Source organism: Felis catus, chromosome B2, assembly GCF_018350175.1.
Source record: "Felis catus isolate Fca126 chromosome B2, F.catus_Fca126_mat1.0, whole genome shotgun sequence".
Lineage (NCBI taxonomy): Eukaryota > Metazoa > Chordata > Mammalia > Carnivora > Felidae > Felis > Felis catus.
In genome coordinates, this window is record NC_058372.1 from 149914468 (window position 1) to 149940491 (window position 26024).

General features: G+C 47.3%; 1 protein-coding gene across 19 annotated transcripts in view; it reads left to right on the forward strand.

Annotated features, from left to right (window-relative positions):
• Window positions 1-26024, forward strand: part of AFDN (afadin, adherens junction formation factor) — a 143089-nt gene that overhangs the window by 26877 nt on the left and 90188 nt on the right. For 11 of the 19 annotated variants that reach the window (XM_023254578.2, XM_023254581.2, XM_023254585.2 and 8 more), the window contains exons 2-6: window positions 10162-10357; window positions 13773-13888; window positions 15530-15693; window positions 18994-19154; window positions 25286-25443. In XM_023254578.2, the coding sequence (XP_023110346.1) occupies window positions 10162-10357; window positions 13773-13888; window positions 15530-15693; window positions 18994-19154; window positions 25286-25443 (795 nt within the window). The remainder of the gene's footprint in view (window positions 1-10161; window positions 10358-13772; window positions 13889-15529; window positions 15694-18993; window positions 19155-25285; window positions 25444-26024) is intronic. The other 8 variants (XM_023254579.2, XM_045058369.1, XM_045058368.1 and 5 more) reach the window with 3 other exon arrangements.

A 26024-nucleotide genomic window follows, 5' to 3' on the forward strand; every position in this document is an offset into this window, starting at 1 on the left:
TATTGTTAGACAATTAATTTCAGTTTGGTTTAAATTTTTAGTGATTACTTTGTGTTAAAATTTAATTTTTATGATTTAAAATTATCACATGGTTCCAAAGTTGAAACTGTGGCATCAGTTGCATGTAGAAAAGCTTTGCTTCCATCTCTCTGACATTCTGGGTTATCCGCTCAAGGAAGGTTTCCTTCTGTAGAAGGACATTCTGGGTTATCCGCTCAAGGAAGGTTTCCTTCTGTAGAAGGACATTCTGGGTTATCCGCTCAAGGAAGGTTTCCTTCTGTAGAAGGACATTCTGGGTTATCCGCTCAAGGAAGGTTTCCTTCTGTAGAAGACCGCTCCGGTGCGGTCTCCCCCTGACTGCGCCTGTCGTCGCCGTGTGAAGAGCTCCCTCCCTCCTTTACTGCAGAACGTGCGAGCACCGGGGTTGATTCAGCCCGTGCCCTTTGCTGGAGCGTTCCCTGACCTGCGCTACAGTGAACACTTTGCATGAAGCGGTTCACGTTTTTGCCAGCTTCTCTGTGGATAGATTCACAGAAGCGGGACTGCTCTGGCAGAAGGTACACGTCGGTTTGATTTTACCAAATGCTGCCAAATTCTGCTCCTTTTCTTGCCAGCACCCAGAATAGAGTATGTTGTCAGACTTTCAGATTTTTACCAGTTAGGTTGTTGAAAAATGGCATCTTATTATTGTCTTATTTCGAAGTCATTTTATCATTGGCGAGGTAGTTCATCCCTTTTTATATTTGAGTCATATTTACCTCTTTTCTGAGCCGTCTGGTGTCTTTCTCTCTTTTTCTTTCTTTTGGCACATTCCTCAATGAGTTCTTGGTGGTGGTCTTCTCAAATTTTAGGAACTCCATTATGTTTTATTTTGGGGGGAGCAAGGAACGGTTTATTCTCACAGGATGAGGCCCTCAGCCTCGGTAGCAGAGGCGCCCCCCCCCCCCCGCCCCTGCCCCCACCTCTTGGTGTGGCAGCTGCAGGAGGGCCGGGCCAGGGGCCCGTGTGACCGCCAGAGTGGCAGCCACAGGAGCAGCAGCGGCCGCGTAAGGACGTAGCGGCGGCGTTGGGCCGGCCGACTCTGTTGCTCCGTGGATGGTGCTCGAGGGCGGCTGGGGCAGGGGGCTGACTGTGAGGTGGGGGGGCCTCTGGAGTGGTTCATTCGGCTGTGAAGCTGCTTCTGGGAATGTCATCTGGAATCCGGTCCGTGCCAGGTGGGAGCTTCTCCCCAGTGGGCGCTGCAGCCTGGACACGCCCGCGGGGCCCAGGGTCCCCGCTGGAGAACAGCACCCCGGGCGGGTCTTGCTTGTTGGCAGAGTGAGGAGGGCACCCCAGCCCCGGGAACTCTTTATGTGTTAGAAAGCCGTTTTTCTGCCCTGTTCGCTGGAGAGGTTTTTCCCCCCGTGTGTCACTTGTCTTTAGACTTTACCTGTCGTGTGCTTTTTTTGATCTCCAAATGGAAGTTTATGTAGTCAAATTTGTTACTGTTTCTTCAGTTGCTATATGATATATTTTTAATATATAATTTTTAAAATACAGATCTCCATAAAGATGTTTGTTTATTACACAGTAAAAATTGAAAAGGCCACATGTGACCTGGTTGTGTGGACACTGTAGAAAGGTTGAACTTAACAGCCGCTCCTAGAGATGTTCTTGGTGTTGTTCTTCTCAAAACGTGACTGTGGCCAGACTGAGGGAAACCGCCTGGGGGTCAGGAAGCCGTGGAATCCGCTCATAGGACCCAGCACGGCTCAGTAGATAGGGTGATGGCATTTTGTGTGTGGGCACATGTGTGAGAGAGCGAGTGGGGTTCCCAGGTGTGTAGGTCAAGGAACTGCATTAGCCGCGATGTATCTGGACTTTATCAGAGAAGTCAGCAACGTCTTTCATCGTGTTCTTGTGTTTGCGGGCTGGGTCTAGGTGCAATTAGATGAATGAGGAAGCAGTTGTACTCAAAGGGTGTTTGACAGATTAGCACCAAGCTGGAGAAATGTTATCAGGTGGTAACTGACATGCAGATGACTCAAGAATTTAAATTTTACTGGAACCTCATGTGAATCAACAATATTAGGTGGAGGCCAAAGAACTAAGGCAATCTTAGGGTGCATTAATTACAGGTATAGTATTAGAGATAGCAGTGTGCTTCCAGTTGACCAGAAGTACACGTGTGGAGTTCTGTGATCGGTTCTGAAAATATCGTCGGGCCGGGTGGATAGAACACCAGTGTGTTCAAGAGCGAAGTGAACAAAATGCTAAGTAGATGGGGAATTTTGTCACAGAAAGAGAAGAATCGGAGGAACTAGAATGCTCGCTCTAAGTGCATGGTTCTCCGCAGGGACGGTTTTGTTCCCTGAGGATGTATGCAGGTGTCCGGAGACATTTTGGTTTTCACAGCTGGGTGGGTGCTGCTGGCATGGGCGTGTGCGGGCAGGGACCCCGGGACGTCTCAGGCATCATCCACGCACTCTGTGCAGTTCCCACAACAGTTATCTAGTCCAAGAAGTCATAGAGCTGAGGTCAGGAAATCCTTTTTCAGACTAACCCGGTTTGACTGCGACCCGTAGGAAGGAACGAACTGCGTTTTACCTCGTAGCCCAGGGCACACACAGGAGGAGCGGGAGTTAAAATTTCATGAGCCAGCGCGTGCCCCATTTCCTGACCTGGAGCGCATCGTACCCCGTAGAAATCGGTTCGACTGTGTGCCATGCCGTTAACCAATGGGAAAAAATGATCAGTCATAAGCCATGGTTGGAGTATGGGCCTAAATGATACCAGAGAACGAAACTAAGCCCAACTGGTAAAGCGGTGTGTGATGAATCGCGCTTTTGTGCAAGACAGCACTTTCCTGCTATTGAGCCGCGGAGAGAGAGAACATACTGCGTGACTAGCACTGGGGTTGTTACAGGGGTTCTCGGAACGTGAGATCTGTGAATAGGTATCATGGGGTCTTAGAACTTGGATGAGAAGATAATTGCATCTTCACTTTCAGTAAATAAGTTTTTATTAAGCTCTAACTGAAATTCAGCGTTTTCTTCATTTAGGAGTTTTCTACTCATAATCTACTTCAAAATTAGAGTTATGTGAATCAATTCTAGAACTTATTTAATATGTTAATAAATAAGCACTAATTTTTACTCTATGATAGTTTTTAAAAATTATTTTAATAATTGAGTTTTAATGCAGTTGTTTCCTTTGTAATCTTTTGGATGCATTTACAGTTTTTATTCTGAGAGCAAATTGAGGGCCTTTACTAGACTTCCAAAGGATCTTTGGCAAAATTGGTCATAGCCTCTGCACTAGATAGGTGGCTTTTGGGGTTGTTTTATATATCTGTTATTTGTCAAATGTATTTAAAGATTACAGTAGAAATAGACATAATCTTTGCCAATGAATATGATAAGTGCTCTTTTGTCATATGGGTTAATATATTCTTTAATTGGTCTTCTTTCAGATCCCCGATATATGTCTGTGTGGTAGCTATTCAGATAGCGATTTACAAATTTTAAGAGGACCATAGGGGAAACTTTCACTTTTTGATCCTCCTCCCCCCAGTGCTGACTTAGGAGCTGGGTAGAGATTGCTAGCAGCAGAGCCCAAGTGTGACTTGGCATGAAAGTTGCCAGTTAGGGCTCACCAACGTTTAGCCACTTCCAGCAGGTATTTGCTAAGGAGACGCCGTTGGCAGGTATCACGGAGGCATTTAAAAAAGATGTTGGCGTACTGGTTTCACAGCAGGCTGTGTGTCCTGGCAGGGAATTGTTTTATTTTTAATGTTTAAAGGTGTTTGTGCACTGGATGGAGTTTTAAGAGTTTATAAAAGGGGAGATGTGTGTGTGTCGGGGGGTGGGGCGGTACAGGTGTTTTGGTCCGGAAAACTTGCTTTTCATCTAGATGACTTTTCCCCCATTTCAATACACTTGGTCTTTGTTTTTTTAAGTTTATTTATTTTGAGAGAGTGACTGAGAGGGGAAGGGACGGGGCGGGGAGGGGGGGTACCCAGGATCCGAAGCAGGCTCTGCTGATAGCACAGAGCCCGACGTGGGCCTCAAACTCTCGAACTGCGAGAGCATGACTTGAGCCACCCAGGCGCCCCTGGGCTTGGTCTTTGTTAACGTTGGCGAACTAGCATCAAGACGTTCGAAGTAGTAGGCTCCCAGTGAATAGGTGTTCAGTGTGATTGTTGGAGACCACACCTTCATTTTCAGACAAAAGGATGCTGGATGGAATCATTACAAAAACCAAATGCGTACATGCAGGGGAAGAGGAGGCTCGGCTTTCCTGGATGAGGACTGCTGGCTCCGAGAGCGGTTGCTGTCGCGTGATTGCCAGTTCACGTTCCTGCCCGCAAAGTGACAGTGCCCTGTGGACATCCCTTCTCACAGAAGAGGAAGCAGACTTGGGAACGTTGAGCCACCTCCTGGTAGAGATGCGATCTGAATTCAGCCTGAGCGAAGAGAGGAAACTCTTAATTTGCACTCTGTAGTTATCTGAAAGGTGGTTCAATATAAAACAAACCCATTTACTTCATTTTTACAGAAACCTCTTGAGGTTTGGGAGGTCAGCCACTTACAAGGTGCTATAATTAGTGCTATTAGATTTTTTTTTTAAAGGAGGCTCCACCCCCAACATGGGGCTCAAACTCACAACTCCGAGAATTGCATGCTGTACGGACTGAGCCAGCCGGGCGCCCCTGATTAGTGCTGTCAGCGGGAAGGGCGGGGAAAAGACCCCTTCGGAATGAACACCTTGGGAAGGAGTAAGTGTGGGCCTGGTGAGGACATTTTACAGCTGTTTCTTTTTTTTTTTTTTTTTTTTTTCTTCAACGTTTATTTATTTTTGGGACAGAGAGAGACAGAGCATGAACGGGGGAGGGGCAGAGAGAGAGGGAGACACAGAATCGGAAACAGGCTCCAGGCTCCGAGCCATCAGCCCAGAGCCCGACGCGGGGCTCGAACCCACGGACCGCGAGATCGTGACCTGGCTGAAGTCGGACGCTTAACCGACTGCGCTACCCAGGCGCCCCTACAGCTGTTTCTTTAAGCTTTCCAGAGTAGTGTTTGTTCTGTGAAAGTTTTAGGTAATGAAATGCGTGTGGTTTTAAAGAGTATTCTTAAAGTATATTGTTTAAGAAACCGTTTATGTAAGATTCCAAAAACCCGTATTGAAGTATTCTTTCATCTTTTACCTAAGCTGTTAACGTGGAGTCGAAAGGCTGTCGTCCAGGTGATTGTTTCCTGTACTGGTAACATGAGTGTGCTCTGAGGCGTGGCTGTGTGTTTTTTTTTTTTTTAATGCTTTGCATGTAGTCGGAGGCGCCAGCATTGGAAAGAAAGCAGTGCGTTCTGTCTGCTGCGCTTTTTACCACCGGGCTGGATGGTTACCTGTTAGGCTTAGCGTGGCTTGGCTGCAGGCGAGGAGACGGACCTCACGTAAATGCTGGACACGGTGAGCAGAAAAGTGAATCCGTGTGCTCAGCCTGTTTGGAACAAACGGTTCTGGGTAGCTTGAGCAAGAGGAGATTTGGGGCTGCCCTGGTGAGTTTTTACTGGTTTGGAGAAGAAGGCCAGTTGACTATCAATTTCATTGATTGAGATACTGGTAAAATATTTAAAAGCAAATCTCCACCTTTAATCCTGTGTTCTTTGCATTGGCTCTCTAGTAACTTAAACTAGCTGTGTCTGGTTTTGTGGGGGGTTTTTGTTGTATTGGTTTTTTTGGTCTGTTGTTTCCGATAAATACTAAAATTTTGTCTCAGAGTTGTCGTTAAATCCACCCGAAGTAGTGTTTCATTTCCACGGCAATAATCCTTGTGGATGCTATTTCTCAGGCAGAGGTTTATGCAAAGGTAAATATACACCTTTAGGAAAGAACCTTGCTTTCCCGTCGGGAAGAATAAAGAAAGGAAACAGCTGGCGGATCTTCTGCCTTTCACGCAGATTGTTGTGGCGGGAGTGCACGCAGCGCAGGGACCGTGCAGGTTAAAGTCACAGGACCTGCCGTCCTACCTGCTCCAAACAGAGGTTTCTTCCTTGAAAACATGCTGCTCGCAAGTAGGCGCTTCTTTAGAGTGGAGGACCCACAGTAGTGTGTTTTCGTTTTAAATATTGTTGCCTCGGGTAATTTGCATAAAGATTTTTTTTAAGGAAACATTGGTCTTTGTAAAATTGTAACTATTAGTCTGCAACATTATCAGAACATTAGTCCAGTGGTCGAGACTCGTTAGTTATGTCTCACAGGTTTGAAGTTTTGTTCCAGAGCCCTTACCAGTGGCGAACAGACAAACCAAAGCTGGAAGAATCGGGTACTGTTACTGGAACTTTTGACTCAAATCTGTTTTTGATTTTACATGTGAAGCATCGTATTAGAGACTGAGGGAGGGCCTAGAACCATGAATGAGGTCCCTCAGGAAAGCTACCATTGAAGTGGGACCTCTGACGGCTGGTTCTCTATGGAGTTTACTCCTCAAAACAAGCTTCTTACTTTCAGATTATAATCAAGGAAATTTGAGCTCACACGTGTCAGGTAAGTCACTCAGATACAGCTCTTCGGCTGAGATGCCAGCTGTTTTGTGCCCTGAGCCGAACCCCAGGTGCCCGTCGCCCTGTGCGCCGGGCGGGCTCGTGGGCTCATAGACGAGGTGGAGCAGGCGCCTGCGCGCCGTGGGCTCGTTTCTTCTCTTCACCGTTTCTCCCGGAACTCCTCCTCCTGCGCGTGTCATAAAGGAGAAGAGTCCCGTGTTTCTCCTTCCCGTGGTGGAGTGAGTGTTGAAACTGGCGGGGCGGGGCGGGGCACCTGGGTGGCGCAGTCGGTTAAGCGTCCGACCTCACCCGGGTCACGATCTCACGGTCCGTGAGTTCGAGCCCCGCATCAGGCTCTGGGCTGACGGCTCAGAGCCTGGAGCCTGCTTCCGATTCTGTGTCTCCCTCTTTCCCTGCCCTTCCCCCGTTCATGCTCTGTCTCTCTCTGTCTCAAAAATAAATAAAAAAAAATAAAATAAACGTTAAAAAAAATTAAAAAAAAAAAGAAACTGGCGGGGCTGCAGAGCTTGGGTTTAAAGCTCAGGTTTTCGGGGGCAGCTCCTGGGTAGCTCTGCCCTCAGGGAGCTGTGTGGTTACAGTTTACACGCCCTCCCTGTCTGGGAAACCTTCTTTTTTAACCCCTTGATAAGGTATCTCATTCATGTTTGAGGTATTAAATGCTGAGCTCTTAGTGTTGGGCATATGGTTGCCCTTAATATACGTTACTATTAGTTGTTAATTTGGTCGTTATATGCAGAAGTCTTAGGTTCAAGAACTTGGTTTTATCAGTTTTCTGGGGTCTGGAAATTCTGTGGACTTAGTCACAGAAGGGAAGCACTGTGCGAAGGGGAGGGCTAGAGGGAGAGCCAGAATTAGGCTCCGTGAGGGGTGTGGACGCAGGGCTCCTGTCTCACCATCTCGTGACCTGGGAGATGATGACTTAGAAATCAAGAGCTAGATGCTTAACTGAGCCACTAGCCACCCCTCAGAGTTAATCTCGATTAGCGCTTACCTAGTGAATTTAAAGGTAGTTCTAGTAGGCCACTTTATTTAGGCTTGGTAAAACCTGGAAACTTGTTTCTTTAAAAACATCAACGGAAATACTAGTTCTTTGCAGGTGGAAGTGCTGTTACTTGCTGGATTTCTACCCTTGAGTTTACTCTTTTTTTTTCCATTTACTTCAACGTTTTATGTGCGATCAGTAGCTGAACCACGTTAATAATGGAGACTTGTATTTCCACTTTTTTTCCTATAAACAGTAGTAATCTCTCTATAAGGGATTTTCTTGAGGGTGAGGGACCTCCTCCTCCCCGTGCTCGTCAGTACATCCTTGTTCCCTTTGTGCTCTTGCCCAGTTGGGTGTTCCTTCCCAAATCTTTCATTTCTGGTAGGTGGGAAAGGGGTGCTTCCTGTCTTTGGGATCCGTAGGTACATCTGTCACAAATGATGGAAACTATCCTGTTAGCCAAGTGATTGGGTGGGAGGTGAATTTGCCCGGTGGTCTTGCTTCGTCTGTAGAGCAGGAGCCCTTGGAAGAGCCGGATGGTCTTGCCGGCTCCTGTTGGAGACTGTGGCTGTAGGGTAAAGACGATCTCGGAGTGGTGGCGACGGGAGCGCCAGAACCCTGGGGTAAACACGGGACTCCCGTAATAACGACTTAACATCTGTACAGCTAAATACAGTCAGTAATTGTTGTTTTCTGACGTCTGAGGAGGTGGTGGACGGGGAGAGTAGACCCAGAAGTGGAAATTGCGGCTTGAGTGGAGAGAGGCCGGGAGCTGAGGAGGACCGGGGCCGCCGAGTAACGGCAGGTGCTTAGCGCCACCGGGCACTTGGCGAGGGTGGGCTGTTACGAATACTAACCGGTACTTACGCAGACTCACAGTTGAGGACCGACCATCTTGCACGCGCGTGGTTACTTTACCAAGGTGTCGGGGACTGCCAGAGTAACACCAGAGACGGAGAAGAGCATCTAAAGAGGATATTGCTCAACACTCTCTGCTGCTTGACCGGGCTGGACAGAGAAGCAGTTTATCATTTGGAGAGACCAAGCAGGACTGATAGAGCTCCCATTCTGCTAACTCATAAAGCTGTTTTCAGTCTCCCTTCCATAATCATGGCCTTACTTCAACCCAAGGTCTGTGGTTCCATGGCATTCTTTGATTTTTTTATTTTTTTTATGTTTCTTATTTTTTTTTAACACATGCTCGCCTTCTCTGTATTTTCCCCTGGGGCAGTGGGAAATGGGAAATTAACTACTGCCTGGTGTTCGGACGGGGCCTGAGCAAGTACAGTAAAGCTTCGGGGCTATAAATAGGCCTTATTGTCTTGTTTTCTGTTTTAATTTTCATCCAGGTTATATAGTTAACCGCATTCTAATATCCCGTAATTGTTATAATTACTAGGTCATAGTTAATTAGTGAAGAATTAAGTGAGCAGGTCGGGAGGACAGAAAAGCTTACTTGTGATGGGCTTGGAGCCCATAGAAAAGCCATCGCCAGTAGTAAAGCTGAGGAGTGACCTGATCTGACTTTTAACAAAATTGTGGGTGGATTCTAGATGTATTTTGAGGGTGGAACGACTTCATGTGCCAGTGTGGAAGGCGAGAAGAGGGAAGAATTGTCAGTGGTGCTGAGGGCAGTGAGGGCAGACGGGGTGGAATGCTGCTTGGAAGTTTGTTTGGAGCTGTGCTTTTCTTGTGTTCGGGGAAACAGTGGGGTACACAGGAGCGCAGGACCTTGCCCCCTTGTATCCCCAGGTCCAGTGTCCCCCAGGTTCTCTGACGTAGCGGTTCAGCCTGTGGGATACGAACCGCTGAGTCTTGGGTTATAGCAGAGGGCCTGGAAGCTGACAGGGGTTTCACTGAAATAACCTGCATTTTAATTGACCAGAAAGGGAAAAGAAATCACGGGAACGGGCATCCTGTAGTTGCACAGCTCCAGCTGCAGACCACGTTACAGTTCCCTTGCTTGTAAGACCCCCCGTATTTATCTCGAGAAGTCCGGTTTTCAGAAAAACCGTGTTCGTTGATTTTGGGCAGTAGTTCATATGAAAATTAGTTTCGGTTCTGCAAAGGCTAAGAGTTTCCATCTATTCACTTTCATGTTAGAATTGGGGCTAACATTTTTCCTTTGTGGTTTGAGCCGTCCCTTCATTTAGGCTTTATGATTTTGAGCCTGGACGGGACCTCAGGGATTGCTAGGCATGGACTTTGGGGATCTTTGGGTCTGGATTTTAACTGTGATTTGCTGCATAACTGGGCAAGATCCTTAAACTTTGTGTTTCAATGACCGAGTCTTGAAAACAGAGTTTAGTAGTGAATCTGCTAACCCGCGTCCTTCTAAAGACACAGCCAAGTAGTGCGTGTCGGGGTGTGCCTGGCACTGGCTGGAGACTCATTAATATTAGCTGTCGTTGACGTCAGCTGCTCCACGGCCATTGTCGTATACATGAGACCAGTAAGGCGCAGGTTGTAAATAACTTGTCCCAAGTCACGTGATTCAGTTTGAAGACTAAACCCTGTCTCTCCGTTTCTGTCTCGGATGTTTGTAGTAATGAAACATCTTTTAAAGATGGTGAATGACTTTTTATTCTAGAACTTGAATCTTATTTTAGAATGTTTTTCCTTTCTGTTTTCCTTTAGGATTTGGAGTTTCATGGCGTAATGAGATTTTATTTTCAAGATAAAGCTGCTGGAAACTTTGCAACAAAATGCATTCGGGTCTCTAGTACGGCCACCACGCAAGACGTGATCGAGACGCTGGCAGAGAAATTCCGCCCTGACATGCGGATGCTGTCGTCCCCCAAGTACTCCCTCTACGAAGTCCACGTCAGCGGAGGTCAGTGTGCACACACGGGGTCCTGGCGGGGTAGCCTCTGCTGTGTAGACAACTTCTGAACCACTCCTGTGTGCAGAGTGCATCTCTGTCACAGCATTGCTTTGCCGCTGGCCCTTCTCTTCCTGGGGACGTTGGGGGGTGTTTGTGCGTCTGAGAAACGTTCAGACAGGATCCCGGGAATTAGATTTGGTGGAAGTTAGGATGGATGTATTGTACACTTATTTTCTTCAGAGAACTAGCGTGACGTTTCATCGTTAAAACTCGCCAGTGGATCTAGGCACCCATACACGTTGATGAAACCGTATGTTACTTGCTTTTGGAGAACTAGTTCACGTAACTTTTTTTTTTTTTTTTTAACTTTTTAATGTTTGTTTTCGAGAGCGAAAGTGAGCATGAGTCGGGGAGGGGCAGAGAGAGAGAGAGAGGAAGACACAGAATCAGACGCAGGCTCCATGCTCGGAGCTGTCAGCACAGAGCCCGACACGGGGCTTGAATCCATGAACGGTGAGATCATGACCTGAGCCGAAGTCGGACACTTAACTGACTGAGCCACCCAGGTGCCCCTCCTGTAACTTTTATGTGTAGATTATGGTACTACAATTTAATCCAGTTAAAATATTATGGGCATGAATCCTCAATCTTACAAAAATGAGTATTTTTGTAATGTGAGATTGTATATTTTCCTTATTTGGAATACTTAGGGTATCTTGGGGAAACTTACATAGTCATTTCTCCTTGTTTTAATGTTTGAAATTTTTGAAAATATCCTACATATGAGATGGCAATTTAAGTTGGACTGATTAGAAATGTAGAAATTTGGGGTGCCTGGGTGGCTCGGTTGAGCATCCGACTCGGTTTTGGCTCAGGTCATGATCTCACAGTTCATGGGTTCGAGTCCCGTGTTGGGCTCTGCGCTGAGTATGGAGCCTTCTTGGGACTCTTCCCCCCTTCCCCCCCCGCCCCAACCCCCCTCTCTGACTCTCGTGTGTGTGCTTGCTAACTCTTCAAAAACAAACATTAGAGATGTAGAAATTTATACATTTTTTAATGAGTGCTGTGGAAATATTGAGTCCCCTATAAAATATATTGTGTCTCCTCTCTCTGCCCCTCCCCTGCTCATGCTCTCTCAAAAATAGATGTAAAAAAATTTTTTAAAAATACAGATTCCAATTAATGCAACAACTAAAGGATTACATATATAGCACAAACCCAATTTAAATACCTGTTAAATTCCATCCAGAAATACTCTTTGAACATGCGTTATTTGTCTTGACTTCAAAATTGCAGCTTTCTTTGTATATTTGAAATAGGGTAAGAATTCTTGTACTGCATGGAATTCAGGTATGACCAAACACTTTTCCCTTGGAGAGTAGGAGATACAGGCAGTATTTGTTTGTTACTCTTTCAGCATTATGAGGAGATCCCACTACATAAGCCACACCAAAGCTAGATTTGATGATAGAGGATAACCTTAATTTTGGATGGTTTTTCTGAGGTTGAATTTTTCCTTTAGCTCAGAATCACTATAACTAGGTTGTTGAGAAGAAACTACAACTTTTTCCTTAAAATTTTCTTTAATTAAAAAGTAAACTATGTTGCGGTAAGGAGGTGAAAACTCGGCAAAGGTGCCTGGAGGCGGTCTCCTCTGTACCCGCGGTGAGCGGCGCACCGGGACCGTGTGGCTCTGGCCATCCGCACCCCTGCACTCGGAGCAGCGGGCTCCCTCTGTGTCCCTGAGGCCAGGAGGAGCCCTCTGTCCGAGCTCTGTGCTTTCGCGTCCTAGAGCCCTAGGGGCGTCGGGGGCGGGGCTCGTTTCATTGAGTAGTTAGATTCAGACAAGTTATGGACTGTTTATGCGCTAACAACTTGGTACGTGTTTGGAAAATAGTGCACAGAAAATGAAAGGAAAAGTACAATTTTCATTCCATTTTTAATGACCGTTCTTGCCTGATGGGGTTTGTGTGCCTCTGGCCCCTGGGTGGGGAGCAGGGCCCTCGATCCCTCTCCGGGCAGGTCTGGGGCGCTGCCAAGGGGAGGGACCGTGCGGCCTGTTGTGCACGCGGGCTGCCTGCGGCGGGTGTGACTTGTTCCCCTGAAAACTGAAAAGGCTCCTCAGTGAGTGTGCAGGGAGCCTTGGTGCATGTTTGGAGACCGCCGCTCCCGAGGGCTGAGTTCTGGGCCCAACGCGCACATCCACCGCCAGGGAAACTCCACCGTTACCCTTTTTGTGGGTAGGATTCCTTGGTGAACTCAATTGGAAAATACTTTTCCAAAAATTGTGCTGTTTTAAAACAAACAAACAAAAACCACTGAGGCGGAAAGGTATCTTCAAGTTACAAAGTTGTAGTAGGGACCCTGACTGTACTTCCGTTTCCTGGTTTGCCACACGCACGTTAGAATGGCTCACCCTTGTTTTGTTTTACTTTTATGATTTAGACTTGATTGTTAAAACTAGCTCTCTAAAAAATGCACGTGAAGGATTTTGATATAGTACAAATCTTGCGACAAGAAAAACTGGGTGATTTTGGTTTGTAGCATCAGTTTCAAACTTCTTGATCCAGTCCCTCATTTATTGCTCTAATTTTTCATCTCTCATTTTCTCAGTTCATAAAACAAATTAGAACTTATTATTTCTGTATTCTTATAATCTGCTTGCGTATAGTACTTACTAAAAGTCTTTGTCAGTCTCTGTTTTAAGTCTGTCCTGTTGACGCCTGCTTCCTTGACCACAGTACTTCTTCAGCTGGCCTCTGTCTCCTGTGTTTGCTAAAGACCTCCTTGCAGGCTGCGGTAGGTGGTCCGGGTGAGCGGGCTCTGCAGGAGCCCCTCTGTGGGCCCCAGGACTTATTAGAACTCAAGCGAGAAGGAACACGCTAAACGTAGTGGCACGCTGTCGGAACCGAGGGACGGGACGGTGGCTTCTCTAGGTGACCTGAGGGCTGGGTGGCGAGCGTGGGAGGATCGGAAGGAGCCAGGAGGGCGAGCACCACGGTCACTCGCTCCCGGGCCTGCGAGGAGCTGTCACGGAGGTCAGCGGAACTTTGTGTCCTCTTAACATTACTCTCTTAGCCTCCAGCTGCATAGGAGATGGTTTACAGAGGGAGGCTTCGTGGAGCCCTCTGTTTTCTTCTAGTTTGTGTGCATTTCTCTTTTCCCAACTGGATTCTAAATGTTGTAAGGAAATCATCCCTGGTCAGTGTTTGGCACTGGGTATGTGGTAGTATGTGTTCTAGTACCAACACAATAGTAGATCATTAAAACTCCCGCTTGCTATTTTGGATTACATTTCAGCCTGTTAGTACTGGTGGTAATAAGGGATTTTATGTCGAGGAAGTGAAACGTATGTCAGAACGTTTTATTAGCTAGTGCTGTTAAGTAACCATGACTTAATTTTTTTTCATTTCATTATCTGAAGAAGAAAGAAGACTGGATGTAGATGAGAAACCCCTTGTTGTGCAGTTGAATTGGAATAAAGACGATCGAGAGGGCAGATTTGTTCTCAAGAATGAGAACGATGCCCTTCCTCCTAAGGTACGTTCCGTCCAGGTCTCGTGCTGACAGCGTCCCGGGCCCAGGGTTGCCGAAACACACATGTCATGTGAATGTGATAAGGGCTTCACTTTTTGCTTCTCTTCTTAAATGACCTGAATGACCCTTCGTGCAGAAGAAAATGTAAACAGAACCCTGCTTCTCTGTTTCATCCTGTTTCACTGAATAATGCCTAATGTTGCCCTTTACTTTTCCAAAGAAGCATTATGTCAGCCTTTGTTATTAAGAGATTTAATGATGAAGTAACCACCAGTTTTGTTTTTTGTTTTTTTTTACCAAGTTATAAAGTCCAAATCTGTTTTCATAAAAATCAGAAGGGAAAGTAAAGTTTTAATAACCTATTGATGTGTGAATTTTCAGATACAACTTCGTAAGTACAGTGAAAACCTTTTCCGTGTTGTATGCAGACTTTCTTGGGTTAACGTAATTGAGTGATTCTAAAACTTTCTCAGGCAGCAGGTGTCCGGAGCTCCTGTGCTGCTGGTTGTTTTCCATGGAACACTGTGGAATAGGGGTCAAGCCGGAAAATACCGATAATTTCTGTGTGAAACGAAGTGGTAGCAAATGCAGAGGTCGAGAACACTTAGAGAAACGTCCCCAACAGGTTGGGACACGAGTGCCACGGCTCCCTTTTGGAAACGAGAGTTTCATGGCGTTGTGACGTGGGTGCTCCATGTTGAGGAGTGTTCTTGGCCTTTCTTGGTCTCCGCCGTGGTGCTTGTTGCTTTTGTAGCAGATTCTTGTGAAGTAATATCGGGCGTCTCTCTTCTTTCTTCTCTGGCCCGTGTTTTATTTCATCTCTGCACCGTGACCTCAGCTGAGTGCCCCGCTGTGGGCCAGAGAGGCTCATTCGTGGGCACCCGAGCCCTCGTTAGGGTGAGGACAGCACGGGCGTAGCTGGTGGCAAGGATGGGGGTGCCAGCGTCGATGAAGCGGAGGGCAGTTTAGTTCCCAGTACAGGAACCTTTCTTGGCTAGTCTCGAATGTTCACAGTCAACCTATTAATTAGATAAAAAAAACTTTTGTCTCTGTGTCATCTGCTCGCAGGCCAAGTTGTAAATTCAGAGTAAGCAAGCAAGTAAGATCTGGAAAAGAAGATACAAAGTTTTGCACAAACAGTGCTTAGTTTTGCATCCAAAAAGCCAGTTTCTTATGGCTACTCCTATATTTGTTTTAAGGTTAGAAAAATCATGTATGAAGTAGATAGTGATTTAAACACTTAGCTATTTCTGTATTTTGATTAGGTTCCTTTTTTTTTTTAAAGTAACTTAAAATTATGTGTAACTTAAATTTTATTTATTGAAAATCTGGTTTCCTGAGTCCCACTCCGGTTTTCTTTACTGGGTTTGGTTTTCCGTTTGCTTGCTTGCTTGCATATTCATTTTGAATTGAGGTAAAAGATACACGTGGTGAAATGCAGAGATCTTGAACGTGTAAGTTTTGGTAAATACACGCCTGTAGCCGTCAGCCCAGTCAAGATAAAGAACCTCTCCATTCCCCAGACCTTTCCTTGTCTCGGGAGCTGGGTTTTGGCTGTAATCAAGAGGAAGTCAGCTAGGCCAGAGAGTGCTTTCTGTGATTCTGTGCCGACAGCTGCCTTAGTGATGATGTTACTTTTATCAGAAGGCTCAAAGCAATGGACCTGAAAAGCAGGAGAAAGAAGGTGTTATCCAGAACTTCAAGAGAACTCTCTCCAAGAAAGAGAAGAAGGAGAAAAAGAAGAGAGAGAAAGAGGCAGTGAGGCAGGCATCTGAGAAAGATGATCGGCCTTTCCAAGGGGATGACCTGTAAGTAATTCTGGAAACGTCTCCGTCTCTGTCCTATTTAATGAAGCAGACCTCGTTAAATTACCAGATAAACTGTGGGAAGGACAAGCGTCAGTTAAGAAATGAGCTTGGGTGCTTGGCTCTTCTGTGCTGAGGGGAGCTGAGGGGTCTCCCCTAACCAGGTTCCTGGCTGGCAGAGGCAGACCCCTCTCCCCGGGTTTGCTAATCTCGGGTAATCAACCTGCTGAACAGTATTGTTCTTAGCATACTATTGTCAGTGTTTTCTTCGTTTTGGGCCTTTCGTTTCTGGGTGGTTCCCCCCCCCCTCCCCCTCCCCCTCCTTTGGTCCTTAAATTAAGGTGGCAGTGGTTTCTTTTTTTTTTTTTTTAATTTTTTTTTTTAACGTTTATTTATTTTTGAGACAGAGCATGAACGGGGGAGGGGCAGAGAGAGAGGGAGACACAGAATCGGAAGCAGGCTCCAGGCTCTGAGCCATCAGCCCAGAGCCCGACGCGGGGCTCAAACTCATGGACCGTGAGATCGTGACCTGAGCTGAAGTCGGACGCTTAACCGACTGAGCCACCCAGGCGCCCCGGCAGTGGTTTCTTAATACACTGAACACCTCATCAGAGGTTGGCAGGACCAGTGAGAAGAGCAGCTGTGCCTTTTTTTTTTTTTTTAACATTTGAGAGAGAGACCAAGTGTGAGTGGGGTCAGGGCAGAGAGAGACAGGGAGACACAGAATCTGAAGCAGGCTCCAGGCTCCAAGCTGTCAGCACAGAGCCTGATGTGGGGCTTGAACTCATGAACCGTAAGATCATGATCTGAGCCTAAGTCGGATGCTTAACCGACTGAGCCACCCAGGTGCCCCGCAGCTGTGCCCTTTTAAGGTTCAGCTGCACTGTGTTGTTGGCTCCGGCCGCACCAAGGTTGCACTTCCCCGACTAAAGGAATTTGAGCTTCTGACCTCAGAGTTGATGGAATAAGGGAGATCCTTGCATTTTGATTATAACAGAAAAGACACCTCAGAAGATACTGACCTTTCCCCTTAGGTGCAAGATCTCAGTGGAGACCCGTCAGTTTTCACATTAGCTGGCCCTTCATGTAGCCGTCAGGGTATCATGGTCCCTCTTAGGTCCCTCCTCGCCTCCGTGGTGCCTGCATCATGGCCTCTGTGCTGTTCTATTGCTGAAGTAACAGGTGTTCATTTTAGAAAGTCAGAACACAGATTTTTCGGAAAGGGGGAGAGAGTCACCTGTCGTCCCAGGAGCCGAGAAGGAAACGTGGTTTGTCTGGTGCACAAATATGTACACTTCATACGTTTATGTAGAGTTTTTAAATGGAATCAGAGGCTTTTGAAACTAGAGCTTTCCACATGACCTCTTTCCACTAAAATCTATCACATACATACATATATTCCTAAGTAATATATTTTCACAAAAATGTAAAGTAATTTAAATGATTATGTAGTAGTCTGTCCTGCAGTGTTTCCCAAAACTGATTTCATCACCCCTCTTTGTTTTGTACTTGTAGGTAGTTCACAGGGTTTGTTGGTATTACAAGTAACTCTTGTGACTGTCCTTGCTCACAACTCCGGGGACTCATCCTTAAGGAGCATTCAGGAAGAGCGGCTCAGGGACAGCCCGGGACACATACGTGGCCAGGCTGCTCCTGGAGGCGTCTTCCACAGCCCACGAGCCTCCTCACTTCCTCCTACTCTCTCTCTTCACAGTGCACAATACCTCGAGAAACTCCAGTTTATTTTGTCATTAACAGCGTAGCTGTCTTTCAACGCATCACTAACCATTTACTCACTAACCATTTACCTTGTGTTGTAGCAACTTCTCCAGGTCTGTCTTTGTTGTTTGATACTAAGTATTCTGTATATATTGCGGATTATTAACCATTTGTTAATGATGTTTAGAGTGGAATTGAGCCCATTTTGGATTGCATCAAAGTGGGTTTATATCTTAATCTGTCAGACAGCGAGGCCTGTGTAATGAACATGAGCTGTTGAGTATAGTATTACCTACACAGTAGGGCTCTGTTTAGCATAGTTACACAATAGAAATTGTTTATGTTGCTTATACATGAAAAATATCAAAAGGAAAGTTTGAAAATTACGCTACGGTTTGTCCTATCCAATTAGCTTCGTTTATGGAGTAATCCATTGTTTGTGTTAAGAAAATGAGCTGCTAAGGGCACCTTGGGTGGCTCAGTTGATTAAGTGTCCAACTCTTGATTTTTGGCTCAGTTCAGGATCTCATGGTCGTGGGGTTGAGCCCTGAGGCGGGCTCTGCTCTTAGCGTGGAACCTGCTTAGAATTCTGTCTTCCTCTTGCTCTGTCCCTCCCCTGCTTGTGTGCTCACGCATGCGTGCTCATGCTCGCTCTCTCAAAATTTAAAAAGAAAATGAGCTACTTAAAATGATTTAAGTTCAATTTGGTTGATTCAAAGCTTGATTGTTTAATGATTAAAAAAAATTTTTTTTAACGTTTATTTATTTTTGAGACAGAGACAGCATGAACAGGGGAGGGGCAGAGAGAGCGGGAGACACAGAATCTGAAGCAGGCCCCGGGGTGTCAGCACAGAGCCCGACACAGGGTTCTAAGTCACAAACTGCAAGATCGTGACCTGAGCCGAAGTGGGACGCTCAACCGACTGAGCCACCCAGGCGCCCCTAATTAAATGATTTTCAGGATTAAAAATGACCTCTTAAAGTGTATTTATCGAAATTGAGTCTTTTATCCGCCTTACCTGAATATGCAGTTTTCAAAAACTCTGCCCTCTGGACAGTTGATTGCTTGTCGGAGGAGCCGCTGGGGCAATTTTCTTAGGAAAATTTACCTTCAAGAAAGTGAATGTTGAATCTTTTAGTTCAAAAATCATGCTATTAGAGTTCAAGATTTACTATAATTTTAAGAGCCTTTTACTAAAAGTATATTCAGTTCTTTATTTCTTGTGGTTGGAATGTTTGTCACTCATTTGGTCTATTTTTAGGAAAACACTGGTGGAAATTCCAGACGTGTGTAATTTGCACGTTTTTCTTCTAGCCTGGTCAGCGAATGCACAGCAATTGGGCTACTACGTAAACTCGCTATAAGATCTTAATGATCCGTTTCTCCTCCGTGTACTAGCTTTCGTCGAGAGGGACCGGGTTGTCCACAGTCCCGATGGGCACCAGGTACCAGTGCGTGCAGACCCTGGCCTGCTGCGGAGCGAGCCGGGGAGCACCTGCCGCCGTCACCGCTGTGTGACTGCGGCGGAGCGGTTTCCCGTGCGACCCTGAGCGGACGCCGCTGGCGCCTCTTTTTTCTTGCAGCGAGAATTCCCGACTGGCCGCCGAGGTTTACAAAGACATGCCCGAGACCAGCTTCACTCGCACGATCTCCAACCCCGAGGTGGTCATGAAGCGCCGGCGGCAGCAGAAGCTGGAGAGGCGGATGCAGGAGTTCCGGAGCTCGGACGGGCGGCCGGACTCAGGTGCGCGTGCGCGGGGGCGCCTCCTTCCGAGCCGTGTGCGCCTGCGCGGGGCGGGGTCGCTCCGCCTCGGGCGGTCGGCGATGGGTCTGGTCAGGCCCTCCTCCCCGGTGCAGCTCTTGTTTTAAATTCTTGGGTTCTGGAAACTTTCGAGTATGCACAACACAAGAGAGAGATGCAGCGAACCCCCCGTGGGCCTGTTACTCGGCCTCCGCCCTCGACCGCCCCGGCCTCCTCTCTGCTCCCACATCGGCGCCGCTTCGCAGATTTCTCGGTATTTCATCCTCTGTGTCCGTGCACTTTCCCGAAGGTGAAGGTTCCTGGGAAACAGAAGGGAACCACGGCACTGTTGCCCCTTACCGAAGCCTTGACGGCAAGTCCCCCGGGGCCTCAGACTGTCTGGTCGTCGTTGGCTTCTTCCTGACAGCCTCCGATGATGCCTCCCTGGCGTGGGATCCAGATAGCACGTGCAGGTGGCACCTGGTCGGGCTGGCGTGGGTTCTGCGATTCCCTTTCCTCTTGTCTGCCCTCCTGCTTCTCGTCCTTACTGGTGTGCGGTGGAGACCCGGGTTATTTGTCTTGGGGATTTTGCCGACTGCATCCAGGTTTACCCTGGTTTTCCTCCGGCTCTGCTTCCTTGGTTAGGGGAGGAGGTGGGGTAGGCTTTTGGGGGGAGAGGGAGCGGGGCGGAAATACCTCCCGTACCAGCATCCACAGGTGACCAGTGGTTGTGAGCTTTTTAATGAATTCGTGGAGTTAAAACTTGTCAGTGTCTTTCCGTCTGTTGCAGTTACTGTCCTTACTGGTTCTGGAATTGTCACTTTGAGACAGCAAGGGTCTCTTCCACCTGGCGCCTGAGGCTTTGACGTGTCCCCGGTGGTCTTGGGGAGTCTCCCTGCGTGACAGGACACCGAGGCTCACCTTGGGAACGTGCTGCCCCAGACTAGGAAGGTGGCTGTTTCCCTTACAAATGCTCGCTCTTTCTGGTTGCTCGGAGAGCTCCCTGGTGCTGCTTAGTGTTCGCTCGCCCCCCTCTTAAGTGGGCAGAGCTAGCTGACTTCTAGTACGTGTTTCTTACTGCTTCGGTTTCAGGCAATCTAGCCTTTCTTAGGATAAATTCACTCCACCTGACACCAATAATATCTAATTGTTTTATTTTGACATTACAATTTATTACAGGAAAAAACAAAGTGATACTGTTATTAGCAACAGTATGATTGTGAAAAAATTTGAAGCTTCTTGGGAAACTTGCTTGTGAGTGTATCTTGTAAGGTGATATTGTCAAATAACTAACTAGTTTGGGTAAATATCTAGTGTGTGATTGCTAGGTCATAGGGAAGTTCTGTTTTTAACTTTTTTTTTATTTTTGAGAGCGAGAGACACACAGGGTGTAAGCCAGGGAAGGGCAGAGAGGGAGACAGAATCCGAAGCAGGCTCCAGGCTCCGAGCTGTCAGCACAGAGTCTGACGTGGGGCTCAAACTCATGAACCACAAGATCGTGACCTGAGCCGAAGTTGGATGCTTAACCAGGCGCCCCTACTTTTAACTTCTTAAGGAACCCGCATAGTTTCCCAGAGTGGCTGCACCAGTTTGCATTCCCACCAACAGTGCATGCATAAGGGTCCCTCTTTCTCCCCATCCTCGCCAATGCCTGTTGTTTCTTGGGTTATTAATTTTAGTCATCCTGACAGGTGTGAGATGGTATCTCATCATGGTTTTGATCTGTGTTTCCCTGGTGATGAGTGATGTTGAACATCTTTTCGTGTGTCAGCCATCTGGATATCTTCTTTGGAAGATAAAAAAACAACAACACAACTATTTGAAGGGGCACATCCCCCCCAGTGTTCCTAGCAGCACTGTCAACAACAGCCAAACTATGGAAAGAGCCCACATGTCTGCTGACCGATGAATGGATAAAGAAAATGTAGCATGTATATATACAGGGGAATGTTATTCAGTGATGAGAAAGAATGAAATCTTGCCATTTGCAACAACATGGGTGGAACTGGAGGGTATTATGCTAAGCGAGATAAGTCCGAGAAAGCCCAATACCATATGATTTCGCTTGTGGAATTTAAGAACAAAACAGATGAACGTATGGGAAGGGGAGAAGAAAAAGAGGGAGGCAAACCCTAAGAGACTCTTAAGGATAGAGAAACTGAGGCAAGTGGGTGGGGGATGGGCACTGAGGAGGGCACTTGTTGGGATGAGCACTGGGTGTTGCATGTAAGTGATGAAGCACTAAATTCTACCTCTGAAGCCAGTGTTACCAAATATGTTAACTAACTAGAATTTAAATAATCTGAAAAGAGAAAAAATTACTGTGTTTGGAAATCACCTATTTGATTCCTCTCCATATTGACTTATATTTGTTTTATTTTGTTTCTGATTTTAGAGGTTTGCTTCTTAAAAATGTAGTGTGCTTTAATAATTCCTAAGGCAGATGTACCCAGCATGGTGTGTGTGTGTGTGTGTGTGTGTGTATTTTATTTTTTAATTTTTTCTTTTAACATTTATTATTGAGAGAGACAGAGCACGAGCAGGGGAGGGGCAGAGAGAGAGGGAGATACAGAATCCAAAGCAGGCTCCAGGCTCTGAGCTGTCAGCACAGAGCCCGACACGGGGCTCGAACTCGTGAACCGTGAGATCATGACCTGAGAGCTGAAGTTGGACGCTCAACCGACTGAGCCGGCCAGGCGCCCCTCAGAGAGCTTTTAACTCCGCCTAGGCTTCAAATTGGAGTGGTGACTGTGGGAGCAGAGTAGAAGTTGGATCTGAGGGAGTCGCGTTGGAAGTGGGCGCCTGCTGCTCGCGGGGGACCCGTCTCTGAGCGCGGCCACTGAGAGCGAAGGGGTACACCGGGTTCCTAAGAGGCGGAGTTATCAGACCCAGAGCAGACTGGATTCTACTTGGGAGGGGAGGCATTCTGGATAACGCCCGTTTTCCTGGGATGGGTGTTGCTGCTCTGGAACGAGAGGACGTTTGTGAGCGGAAGATAGGTTTTGCTGAGGTGCCGGTGTGATTGGGGAGCTGTTTTGAGCTGGAAGGGCAGTGTCTCTAGACCAGGCACTGGGCAGCAGTGTCCCATAGAGGAAGAGAGTTGGGGAGTAATTTATGGTTGCCAGGTAATGTCACTGGGCGTGGGTGAGATTCTTTTTGTAGAAAGTATGTAGGTAATGGGAAGACTTAAGAAAAGGCTGCTGTTAAGAGGACCGGGCAGTGAAAGGAGAAAACGAAGCAAAACAGTCTCCAAGGAATTAGGAAAACTAGCAGAACGTCTAAGAAGTAGAGCTTTAGAGGGATGGGGGTAGAAGGAATAGTTTTCTATCCAGACTTCCAGGAGACACTGAAAACCTAAATATTGCTAGCAAAATAGCTGTGGTTAATATTAACCAGTCAAATATATTAAGTTCAGCTATTTTGTTTGTTTTTAATAAATGACTTAGAAAAATATGTTCTCAGGACACCTGGGTGGCTTATTGGCTAAGCGTCTGGCTTAGGTCATGATCTCAAGGTTTGTGGGATCAAGCCGCACATTGGGCTCAGTGCCGAATATGGAGACTGCTTGAGATTCTCTCTCCCTCTGCCCCTTTGCCTGGCTTGCACTCGGTCTTAAAAAAAATAATAATAAAATGAAGTAGAATTGACAAACAGCATTGTTAGTTGCAGGTATACACTGTGATGATTCAACCCTTTTATACACTGCAAAGTGATTACATAATGTGACTAGTCGTGGGGGGTGGGGGGCTTAGTTGGTTAAACATCTGAGTTTTGATTTCAGCTTAGGTCATGATCTCATGGTTTGTGGGGTCGAGCCCCACCTGGGGTTCTGTGCTGACAGTGTGGAACCTGCTGGGGATATTTTCTCTCTCTCTTTCTCTTCCTCTCCCCTGCTTGCACACACTCTGTCAAAATAAACTTAAAAAAAACAAAAATGTATTCTCGTAACCTGTTCCGTCGGTAGAAGCCGTGGGATGTGGTCACGTGCGGGTGAGTGTAACGAGAGTGACCACTCAGTCTATTACTTCCCTGTCTTGTCAGCCTGACAGTTTGCCCCCTCGGTTCTGATGACTGAACTCCCTTCACGGCCCATCGGACTCGGCCCGTAGGAAGCTTCCCCCCTGGGCTTTGTAAAGCACGGTTAAGCACTCAGGCGTGCTCTGTGGTGTCCTCCGAGGAGCTGGCCCGGAAGCGTCCCGTGCGTCTCAGGTAGCTGATGCGTGGCACAGGGCACGAGCACCAGTTACAGCCACGGATTTCTTACTGCGACACCGTCGGCGACCGTGTGGGAATTCTCCCGCCTCGGCGTCCTCACGACCCGTGTTGGGAGTGCCAGCTGTGACCGGGGTCCCGCACTTGGGGTCCTGGAGAGGCGTGGGCCTCCGTGTGCTCGTCTCCAGTCCTGCCTTCATCAGAGACCGAAACGTACATTGATGCAAATGGGTTTTAGTCCATTTTACTGAGCCGCTCCACTCTTCCTCCACTCTTCCTCCTCAGCACGGAGGGTGGTGCCTGCCTCTGTGACAAAGACACCGTGGTGTGGTGTTAGGCTTATAAACCGGAAACTGTTTGAATTAGACCCTCTCAACACTCGGTACACTGAAACCAAGTTAGATGTAGATGGATAAACGGATGCCAAAAGTAACCCATCCAGTAGTGAAATTTGGCCACGTGAGCCTGAGTTTTCCAGCCGCCTCATCGTGGCGTGTCCCTTAGAAGAAATACTGCTCGAAATTGTGTATCTGTAGGAGCCCTACTGACTCTTGAAAATGGTTTTCTGGGAAGCCCCGACCTTAAGTTTTTTCAGACAAAAAATGTTTGATTCTCTGCAGTCTGTACCTTGGGGTTGTCTAGACTTCAAGCAGATGCCACGTTTTTCAGAAAAACTAGATTTCTGACCACTTGCATGTTTTGGTAGCCTCCTAAGGGAGGGCACAAGCCCCCCTCATCAGCTTTCAGAACAGGCGTTCTGGTTTGCTCCTCGGTTGTCTGATGGGCACAGTGCGGACAGGTTGCCTGTGTCTGCAAAATGGTTCTTACTCGTTCTCTTGTACGTGTTTTCCTTCTAAATTACCCCGAATGTGCCTTTGGCAGCAGGGCACGATGAACTCAGAAGGGAGCACCTTGGGCTAGTGGAGCACGCGCTTTAACAGCTGGCCTCCCTGCTGGGACGGCGTCCCCCTCTGCGGCTCTGCTTCAGCCAGAAGCCCGGCCGCTTAGGAGAGCACTGGTGGCATTGTGCCCGCCTCCCGACGTGGCACGGGCACACGTGCAACTGAGGCCTTCCGGTGGCTCCCACTTCAGCTAGAGTAAAACCCAGGCCCTCGCGATCATGGTTTGCGAAGTCCCACGTGGTCTGGCCTCGGTCAGCCTGACTGCATTTTCCCTGCCTTCCCTCGGGTGCATCTCTGGCCAGTGAGCCTTCCGGACCTGTGCCAGCTGAAGGCCTTAGCACCTGCTCGCCCCCTGCCCAGAGAGCTACTCAGGTGGCCGCGAGGCCGCCGCCGCTGGCCATCCAGGGCTCGTGGCAGGTGTCCATCTTCGAGAAGGCTTAACAGTCCCACGAGCTTAGGAAGCTCTTGGTTACGGTCTTTCTTACCACCATGCTTGTGTTTTTCACAACGCGTGCCGCCATCTTAGGTTTTCTTGTCGCTCTTTCCCCCCACCCCCTGCACCCCACACCTAGAGTAGAAGCTCTTTGAAGGCCAGGACACTGGACTGTTCATGGCTGCGTCCTCAGCATCGGAACACGGGCCTCTGTGTGAGTTCGCGTGTGCTAAATCGTTGACAGGCAGCACTGTCGGAACACTGTGGAGTTTCTTCCTTTTCTCATCTTTGAACCATGGTGAAAATGGGTTCATCGTTATGAGAACTACTTGGGCTTGAAGAGGGAACAGGATCCGTTCTGTCGCACAGGACTAGTCAGCATACGGTGCTACTGGATCAGCAGGTGACTGTTCACGTGTGTTGTCTAACAGGAAAGGAGTATGGAATTAGGAACACAGATTTCATCGTTGCATTCATTACAACCGGAACTTAGATGCCCTTTTTTAAAGTGATCATAAACGTTAGTTGTCTCGGTTACTGGGATAAAATAAAGGAGTGCTCAGAGATGTCTGAATGTTTTTTTTCAGGTGGAACACTGAGAATTTATGCAGATAGCTTAAAACCGAACATTCCCTACAAGACAATCCTGCTGTCCACCACGGATCCTGCTGACTTTGCTGTGGCTGAGGCTCTAGAGAAATACGGTCTGGAGAAGGAGAACCCCAAAGATTACTGCATCGCCCGGGTAAGTGACTACCCAGCCAGAACCTACCAGTGCTACACATGCCGGCACTTCTCGTTCAAGTGGCAAGATAGCCTTTGAGTGAAGTTCAGCGTAGGCCGGTTTTCTTCGCACTGTATCGTTTAAAATGTAATACGTGGAAACCCTGTGTTAAATCCCCCTTCTGTTACAGAAGTAATACGTGTTCTTATCATAAGAAAAAGTGCAAAAAGGTGAAGACGATAAAATCACCCATAGTTCTAATACCAAAGGATAACCCCTGTCCACGCTTTTATATACACATGTCTTTAGTTCTTATTTTGTGTACATAGGTGACTTCGTGTTTTTTCATGATGTCGTCTTAAGGTTTTCACTGAGATACCTCGTGACGGTCCCACTCTTAAGTGGACTCCAGTTTGCTGCTCTAACGAGCGTTTGGTCGGTGTGTTTAGTAGCCGGACTGTCTTGGAGATAAAGCCTGCATCTCTCACCCTGGTACTCAGAGACCACGAGATGCTTTCCCTCACAGCTGAGTGGCTGACACTAAGTGAGATCAAGCAGGTTTTCTCTCCTGAGGCAGACTGCTTGGAAAGTTCTTAACCCTT